The 9,700-nt window shown below is 31.3% G+C and overlaps 2 protein-coding genes and 1 pseudogene across 3 annotated transcripts; 2 read left to right on the top strand and 1 right to left on the bottom strand.

Annotated features, from left to right (window-relative positions):
* Positions 1-861: 861 nt before the first annotated feature.
* Positions 862-1,395, top strand: LOC106651009 (annotated as a pseudogene).
* Positions 1,396-5,466: 4,071 nt separating this feature from the next.
* On the top strand, positions 5,467-7,631 carry LOC106651081 (E3 ubiquitin-protein ligase RNF34). 2 transcript variants are annotated; one of them, XM_014369429.2, is made up of 7 exons: positions 5,467-5,573; positions 5,664-5,856; positions 6,040-6,232; positions 6,430-6,553; positions 6,627-7,029; positions 7,143-7,323; positions 7,400-7,631. In XM_014369429.2, the coding sequence occupies exons 2-7, from the start codon at positions 5,809-5,811 to the stop codon at positions 7,573-7,575; spliced, it is 1,125 nt and encodes a 374-aa protein (XP_014224915.1). In that variant the 5' UTR covers positions 5,467-5,573; positions 5,664-5,808; the 3' UTR covers positions 7,576-7,631. The 2 variants fall into 2 exon arrangements, with proteins under 2 accessions (XP_014224915.1, XP_014224914.1); XM_014369428.2 differs by having other exon boundaries at positions 5,481-5,856.
* Positions 7,632-8,591: 960 nt separating this feature from the next.
* On the bottom strand, positions 8,592-9,624 carry LOC106651089 (mitochondrial import receptor subunit TOM22 homolog). Its single transcript, XM_014369440.2, has 3 exons — positions 9,323-9,624; positions 9,040-9,145; positions 8,592-8,969 (listed from the first exon to the last, which is right to left on the bottom strand). The coding sequence occupies exons 1-3, from the start codon at positions 9,437-9,439 to the stop codon at positions 8,764-8,766; spliced, it is 429 nt and encodes a 142-aa protein (XP_014224926.1). The 5' UTR covers positions 9,440-9,624; the 3' UTR covers positions 8,592-8,763.
* Between the last annotated feature and the right edge of the window lie 76 nt (positions 9,625-9,700).

The following is a 9,700-nucleotide window of genomic DNA, read 5'->3' on the forward strand; positions in this document are numbered from 1 at the left end:
TTCTTTATTACATTAAAGGGATACAGCAAATTTGAATCTTGAAATTAAATGAAATTTCAAGCAAAAATATATACTACTCAAAATGATAATTAAAATTGAAGATGTTACAAAATATAGTTTAAAATCTAGCGCTCGCATTCTGATTAGTTCGAAGTTGCTGACTGATGGACCGGCCGTCACTCGCTGGCATGCATGGCAAGTGGCAACTCTTCAATTCTTTATTCATTTTTGGCCTTACTTTGCATGACGTCGGATGAACGTGTAGAACAAGGAGTAGGAGTACTAGGAGTTGGAGAAAAGACTAAAAACACGTGATCTGGCGCATAGATTGAATTGGACGAAATTGGACTTCGTAATGTCACCTTGCCTTTTTCAGTTTATTTTGATTTTCAGTTTATTTTGATTTTCAGTTTTTCGTCACCTCGTGAGAAGTCTAGATTTTATTATTTATCAGTTTGAAGAATTAATATGGATAGCCCGCCTGCTATAGAAAAACCAAAAGAGCATGCTCCATGGGAACTTTACAGATTTCAAACTGGATGTGAAGGCTGGGTGTGCTGTTGTGCCGTTGCATCAACTAATAGGGTACTTATACCAGTGATTGACCGCTTTCGACCAGTAAATGACCACTTTTGGATGTGCAATAATTATCGTTTTTTTGCTAAATTATGATCGAACATAGAAAACGAGATGCATCGTTCACTAAAGAATTAAAATTACGTCCATACAAATATATTTTTAATTGTTTTTCATATGATATTTTTCAAAATGGTCATTCACTGGTACCCGGTCATTGATTGGTCTGACTACCCTACATTTTTTGCTACTAGATCAGGAGACAGTTCGATCAAATTATGGGACATGGCCAAATGTCAACTCAAAACGACACTGATTCATGAAAATGAAGTTCGTGGTTTAAATAGGGGTGTATTGGGAATCGCTTTTCATGCTGTATCCAATGAATTGTTATTTTCATATAATAAAGAAGCTAAATGCTGGGATTTAAAGCAAGAAAAAGTTTGCCGTTCTTACCGTGGTCACCAATCATTTTGTACTGCTATGGGGGTGCATCCTACGAAACATGTTTTAGCTACCGTTGGTACACCAACCGGAGCCCGAAACCATTACGAAGTAACGAACTTGTGGGATATGAGAACAGAAGGTAGAATTCGTCAAATAGAAGGACACAAACTTACAATTTCTAGTATTTTATTACAAGCCACTGAGCCGCAAATAATTACTGCTAGTCATGATGGTACCATCAGGATGTTCGACTGGACGGCTGGAAAAACAAGATTCATTCTCAAAAATCATGAATACCCCGCGAGAGCTCTATCATTCCATGCTAGTCTGAACACGTTTGTTTCTGGATCTATTGACAATATTAAACAATGAAAAAGTAACAGTGAAGAATTTATTCAGGATTTATCTGGTCATACTCGTGAGGCAATTATCAATGGCCTTGCCGCGAATTAAGATGGCGTTTTGGTATCAGCAGAATATATTATATGATGGAATAATGCATTTATGGGACTGGAATACAGGACGTTTGTTTCAGCGCGTAAAAACTCGATTTATACCTCATGGTGATAGTATTTGGTCCAAACCTGCTGTACGGAGGGTTACATTCGATATTTCATAGTCCAGTCCAATTAGTTTTGAACGTGAAAAAATTCGCAACCGGAGTTTCTCACCGGGATTCGTTAGGTTTCGATGTTAGGAATGAAGTAATAACAAATGCCACAGTTGAGTCGATTGGAATATAAACAATTGGGCCCTTTGAAATGACGAAAAATCGGTTTTTTGACTACAGATTGTAAACGGTACGTTGTATGAAAAAAAGTTTCAAACAAAAGTTGTAGATCTTTGCAAGACCTTTAATTTGAGATAGAGAACGTCAAAATCGGTTAATTTGTTTATCCGATAGCTCCAAAAAACCTCAAAATATGACCGTTTTTTTCAATTGTTTATAAGTTTGCAATAAATAAAGCTAGGGTAACGAAACTCTAGGGATATGAAGCTCTTGTCATGACGAACAAAACGCTTTTTTCATTTTTGCGCTAAGTGCATTATTTATCGAGTTATTCAATTTGTTTATTAAAAACACCTCAATTGTCAATAACAAAAAAAGCGACTTACAGACATCGCAAAAGGATCTGGGCGGGCTTAAATTAAAGGTAATTACTTCTATTTTTGTAATCTATGATAATAATAACATATTTTTATTATTTACTGCTCGAAAAATGAACAAATAAAAAGCCTTAAAAAAAAAGTATAAACAAATAAGTTTTGCTAGCTGAATAAATGCTACACAAAAATAAAAACTTCAGAAACGGAAAACTGACATTTTTCTGCAAATTTTAAAAAAAATACACTTCTCTAAGTGCAATAGGAAGCGAGTTAGGATTTTTTTTTTAAAAAATCACTGCTACCGTAATTGTTTATATTAATAACTGAAATTTATACATATTATCAATGGAAAACTAAAGTTTCAGATGCGATTATTTGCAACTTTCAAATATGATTATTATTGTAATTATAATATGTTGAATATCGCATCAATTAATGCTGCTCTAGCGACAGTCTATGCGACGAGGGAGGGGGAAGCTCGCTCGAGGCCAGCTCTCGCGCGACAAAAATTAAATCTTACGTTTCAAAATTGTTTGCGCTGTAAAAATTTTCGATATCTCAGCTTCCGATGCACCTAGAGAGTTGAATTTTTTTTTATTTTAAAGGTATTGAAAAATAATTAACAATGGTAATGTTTATAAATAATTCAAGTCATTGGAAATCTAGTAAAATTGACTTTTAATGTTTCCTTTTTTTCAGCGATATTTATTAACGTACTCTTGTATTGGATAAATTATTTGTTATAGCTTATTTGATAATAATAATTTTTATTCATACAAAAACTTCTATTCATATGACAAAAATGACAATAAATTTCAATCGATCAATATCATTACACAATTATATATCAGTATAATTCATTTTAATTTTGCTTTTTTTGCAACGTGCCCGGTATTTGTTTCATCAGAGCTACTATCAATATCCGTTTCTTCTTCGCTCTCATCTAAAAGGCAAATTGATTAAATCGCCGGCAAAATTAAAATGAATTATACTGATATATAATTGTGTAATGATATTGATCGATTGAAATTTATTGTCATTTTTGTCATATGAATAGAAGTTTTTGTATGAATAAAAATTATTATTATCAAATAAGCTATAACAAATAATTTATCCAATACAAGAGTACGTTAATAAATATCGCTGAAAAAAAGGAAACATTAAAAGTCAATTTTACTAGATTTCCAATGACTTGAATTATTTATAAACATTACCATTGTTAATTATTTTTCAATACCTTTAAAATAAAAAAAAATTCAACTCTCTAGGTGCATCGGAAGCTGAGATATCGAAAATTTTTACAGCGCAAACAATTTTGAAACGTAAGATTTAATTTTTGTCGCGCGAGAGCTGGCCTCGAGCGAGCTTCCCCCTCCCTCGTCGCATAGACTGTCGCTAGAGCAGCATTAATTGATGCGATATTCAACATATTATAATTACAATAATAATCATATTTGAAAGTTGCAAATAATCGCATCTGAAACTTTAGTTTTCCATTGATAATATGTATAAATTTCAGTTATTAATATAAACAATTACGGTAGCAGTGATTTTTAAAAAAAAAAATCCTAACTCGCTTCCTATTGCACTTAGAGAAGTGTATTTTTTTTTAAAATTTGCAGAAAAATGTCAGTTTTCCGTTTCTGAAGTTTTTATTTTTGTGTAGCATTTATTCAGCTAGCAAAACTTATTTGTTTATACTTTTTTTTTAAGGCTTTTTATTTGTTCATTTTTCGAGCAGTAAATAATAAAAATATGTTATTATTATCATAGATTACAAAAATAGAAGTAATTACCTTTAATTTAAGCCCGCCCAGATCCTTTTGCGATGTCTGTAAGTCGCTTTTTTTGTTATTGACAATTGAGGTGTTTTTAATAAACAAATTGAATAACTCGATAAATAATGCACTTAGCGCAAAAATGAAAAAAGCGTTTTGTTCGTCATGACAAGAGCTTCATATCCCTAGAGTTTCGTTACCCTAGCTTTATTTATTGCAAACTTATAAACAATTGAAAAAAACGGTCATATTTTGAGGTTTTTTGGAGCTATCGGATAAACAAATTAACCGATTTTGACGTTCTCTATCTCAAATTAAAGGTCTTGCAAAGATCTACAACTTTTGTTTGAAACTTTTTTTCATACAACGTACCGTTTTCAATCTGTAGTCAAAAAACCGATTTTTCGTCATTTCAAAGGGCCCAATTGTTTATATTCCAATCGACTCAACTGTGGCATTTGTTATTACTTCATTCCTAACATCGAAACCTAACGAATCCCGGTGAGAAACTCCGGTTGCGAATTTTTTCACTTTTAACATAGAGTCAGATCTAATTGGACTGGACTATCAGGGAAGAGATTAATAGCGACGAAGGCTGATGGTACAATTCAAATGTACTGGAAGAAAATAGTGAACCTAAGAGAAAAATGAAATGTACTCTTGAATGTATCAGGTGAAATGTGTAAATACTGAATCACTACTATAAATTACAATAAAAATTAGCATAAATTATATGAAAATTCTTTACACTTATTTTGCAATACTCTTGATTGAAAAAATTATTCTTCATATTTTTAATAACTTATTAGTGTTATAAATTGATGTAGATAATTAAATCATAATGAAAAATAAAACGTTTTAGTTGATTTCAGTTTGTGGATAGTGTAAATTTATTAACAAATATTACTTAGCAGAGTGGAAAAAAAATGAATTACTATTTACAAATATTGTATTTTTAAATTCGTGAATTTAGTTTCGTTAGTTTGAATGTGTCAAGAAAAAAACGTTGCGAGAAAGAGACAAAACTTACTAAATTGAATTAAGTTTGATTAAAGGTTGAATGGCATAAAAGTCATCGGTTTTCAACCGTCGTTGTAATGTTTCTTGGAGCTTTTGAAAGATTTTCAATCTTCAAACTTGATTATTAGTAAAAAGGAAAAAATTAATTTCTCTTTTAGCCCATGTGGGTATACCTATCAATTCAACAGAATAATTTATATATCTTTAAAAATTGTAATAAATGTCGTTGCAATGGATTTAAATGAAAGCATCCGTTTTTTAAAAATTTTCATATTGGAAAATTTATTAGAAATTTTCATCATTGAAACAATTATTCAGATTTATTTTGCGAAATTCGTCAATTCCAAAAAAAATCTTAAATTTTCTTATGCAATGTATTATTTTCAGTAAAAATGAGTAAATTAATTTCTTGTGCATTGCTCGATTATAGCGCTAAAAAACGTATCAAAATCATTTATGAGATAAGAATAAGACTCATTAATTATATACGCTTATGTACTTTATTTTTGTGAGCGACACATCGCAATTGGCAGTACGCAGTTTGCACTGTATGTGCCTGACGTGATGAAAGATTCATCCCAGTCTGCGACAACTTGTACTGTGCGCACACACGTTGTATATATTCATCATTGAGCATAATATTTGGTAATTTCTAGCCCTCTTGTATATACACAAACGAAGTTGCAGAGCTTCTGTTGTCCATCCCAATGTGACTCTATATAGGTGTACTTTTAGACTCAAGTTGAAGAAATATGCCAATGTCTTATCGGGAAAAGCTTATGATTCCGAGCTAACCTCGCGATGCTGATGCCCTTCTGCAGACCAATATTATCTGTCAAATTCATCCTTTCTGCCGTTGTCATCTTCCATTCATGCCGACATGGCTTGCGAAGCTTGTGCTTCTAAATTTTCACTGTTCAAACGCAAGGTGAGAACTGCACAGATGTTCGTTTCGAAAGACGTTAATTTTCGATTACTGTGAACATTATTTATCATATCTGCGCATATGCAAATAATTTTTTCGTAAATAATCATACTTCTTGCATAATTGATAGAAAATCAAATAACATTTACATTTGTGAAATTAATCACTTGAATTTACTGGTTTTAGAAACAATGCATGGACTGTTTACGATACTTTTGCACAGAATGTGTTATAAGAAGATTTGACCGTATTTTGAGTTGTGACAACTGCAGCATGCTTTCACGCAGGCCATTAATTAGAAGTCAAGTATTGCAAATGCGCTCTAAATATCTACGGCAGTACCTTTTGGCTAAAAAAGTGTCTATAAAAGGATGTATAGGTGATTATAAATAATCATTTTATTAAAAACTAATGTCAAATAGATACTGAAACTATTTGTGTTTTAAAAAATTTTTATGCAATTTTCTAAAAAGTTTTCACTGAAAAAATCAAAATTACCACTTATGTTTCATATCAGTCTCAGTATCCATTTAAGTTTAAAAGCCCATCTAATTTTAATAAATTTTATCATTTCAGAAAAAGAAGATTTAGTTAATTTAATAATTGTATTTGCCAATGGTAATAACGATGGGAGAAATACAGATAGAATTGAACATGTGCCTCAACATGAAGCTTCTGTACTCAGTGAAGAGCCTGAAATGTATTAAAATTTTTAGATCGTACTATGTTGTACTCAATTCACATTTGATTTATTGATATTCTCTGATTTACAGACTTCAAAATATTCCAGAAAGCCATGAAATTACAGATCATCAACCAATGAACATAGAACCAGAAATTGTTGTTGAAAATATAGAACCAGTTGAAAATTCAAATGATCCACATCTATTTAGAGTTTATGAACCAATGACAAGACCTGTATCCGGAGGCAGAGGGATTTCTCCTGAGCGTAGGTCCAGAAGTCCACAACCTAATGAAAGATTATCTGATGAAATTTCAGTGGTTAATGAATTCCAAAGTAGTCAGCAAGATAACGAAGACCATGATGTTGAAATTGAAGAAGTACTAGAAAGTGACGATATAATTGGAGGGCCAGAACCTGTAATAACGGAGCACGAAGAGAATCTAGAATCAGCTAATGCAGAAAATATTTCAACTTTTAAAGAAGTTAGAACGGTAAGTAATATAAGTTACAATATAAATCAAATATTTTGGAAAACTTATGAAAAAACTTTTACTAATGAAATTAATGTACGTAATTTTATTAATAAAAATTTGATAATATCTAGTGGACAGGTATTGTTAAATTATCAGACATAAAAGAGCAAGCTGAATTGGAAAGTTTGTCTGTCAAGCAACTCAAAGATTTACTTCAAGCTAATAGAGTTGATTATAAAGGCTGTGTGGAAAGATGTGAATTATTTGCCAGAGCTTTAAGGCTATGGGAAGAATACCAGAAATCCAGGAAAAGTAAAATTTATTTATTGACTCATTTGAAATATAAGTTAGTTTCTACTTCCAGCTATAATATTTTTATAACTTACAGTTGTTGAAAGTGCAGATGAAGATGGGCTTTGTAAAATTTGCTTGGATGCCCCAATAGAATGTGTCATTTTGGAGTGTGGTCATATGGCATGCTGCATTAATTGTGGTAAACAAATGGCTGAATGTCCCATATGCAGACAATACGTCGTTCGAGTTGTCAGATTTTTTAAAGCATAATTTTTAAATCAGTCATTTAAATGAGCAAAATTTAAATTGTAATTATTTAACCATGACTAAAGCATGTATTAAAATTATGGATTGACAAAAAATTTTTTCTGGATCAATAGAATTAAAAATTGTAAATATATTGTATTATAAATCAATCATCATTGTTTAAAGAAGTTTAGTTTTTAATTTTAGTGCAATTGAAACTCATAAAAGTTGATATTTCACTTGTGCTTTCAATAAATAACTTTAAGTTAAATAAATCTTCAACATTTTATTCACATGGTAATTGTTCTATAATATGAACAATTTTCTAGTTATAATAATGTAAGCTCAAAAAAAAAAAATTTAGGGATGGCATATTTCATTTTTTTGTTTTTGTGTTATAAAATGAATCTTTATATCAATTTAGATGCTTTCTTTGTATTTTAATAATGTAAATTTCTGCATTAGGATTTTCTTATAGTTTTTCACTTACCATCCACTGTTATTTACTGTTATTCACTGACCAAATTTACTTTTTTATGACTCATGTCATTTCTTTTTTGAAAAGCTTCATCATGAAAATTTGGAATTCAAATTGTTGTATTCTGAAAATTCAGATGCAGGAAATGTGTTCTACTTACTCAGGGAGATCAAATGTTACTTGCTAAATGCACCAGTCTGAAAGATCTGCCATTCAATGACAATTGTAATTTTTTGGTTTAGATCTCATATTAATAGATGTTTAGTCCTAGGCCTTCTTTTTATTTGCCCAAATATGTATGCAATTTTGTACTAAATCTTTACCCATCAGCAAAAATGCAGATGTGATGCAAATAATAATCACTATTGTTTGTAATTGCTAACTTGATGACAGTTCAGACAAACTTATTTATTCAAGATCTAAGGAATTGATCTATTTTTTGAATATGCAGATTCAATAAAGCAAATTGTTAAAACTGATGAAATCATGGGTATGGCTTGAATATTATTATATACATAAAATGAGTTTTTGGTTAATTCTATGCTACTATGATGTACACAAATTTAAAACTCAGAACTAATAACAAATTTTTATTACTAAACACATTCATAAGATACTATTTCACAAGATGTAATTTGCTTCGCGATAATAGTAAGTAATGTTTAAATGTAACAATGCAATTGCAATTCAAAAGCAAATTTACAAGTAAACTCAAAAATGGTTTTATGAAAGAATTATCTTTGGATAGGAGGTGGAGCCATTGGAAAACCTGGTGGTCCAGAAGCCATAGATGAACTAGGTCCTAATAGAACTTGCTTTTGTTGATTACGTTGAGCTTCTTGCATTGAAGCTCTTTCAATTTCAAAAATCAAAGGTGCAAAAAGAATGGCAGAAGAGCTGAAAATTAACCAGGTACCAGTACAGGATAGTGAGTATGCACCTGTAAATACAAATTACATTGATTCAATCTGCATCGTTATTAAAAAGAAGTATTGCTTCAATGTTAGTACCTTTGACACAATTTTTCATGCAAATAGCCGAGTCATAGGCAAAATTTCTCACTTTTTCAGGAAACATTTCTGTGAGTCCTATTAATCGTTCGGCCAGGGTTTCATCCTGAAAAATTAATGTAGTTAATAATGAATATTTTATTGAGTGATAATACACTATCAGTAAAAAATTTTAAGCAGTTATATGATAAGGAAAGACGAACATAATTGCACAAATAAGACCTTAATGCAAAATTATATCATTGCATCACTAAAAATAATGCAGTATAAACAAAACCCTTACCTCCTCATCATCTTCCTCTTCGTCGTCATGTGGTAATAATGACTTAACCTCGGGTGATCTGACATCACTGCTGCCCATGCCGCTGTCTTGATCAGGTTCTTCTGTGATAGTAGCCATTTATAATGAAGTTGCTAACTAGACTTTTTAGTCTTGAATGTAGCAACTATTTAATTTATGACAACTTTTTATTTTGATGTTATCAATAACCCAATAATCGATTATTGATAAAAAGTATGACGCGACTGACAAAGTAATCGAACTCTGAGGGCCTCACACCGGGGTTGCTCAACTCGAGTCTCAACTCCGGTCGCGGTAAGAGAGGTTGGTAATTCGTAAATTCGGAGATGGCATTGGCTACTGCTATGCAGTTCTAAATTC

The sequence above is a fragment of the Trichogramma pretiosum genome, unplaced genomic scaffold, assembly GCF_000599845.2.
Source record: "Trichogramma pretiosum strain Unisexual culture from Peru unplaced genomic scaffold, Tpre_2.0 scaffold67, whole genome shotgun sequence".
Taxonomy (NCBI): Eukaryota; Metazoa; Arthropoda; class Insecta; order Hymenoptera; family Trichogrammatidae; genus Trichogramma; species Trichogramma pretiosum.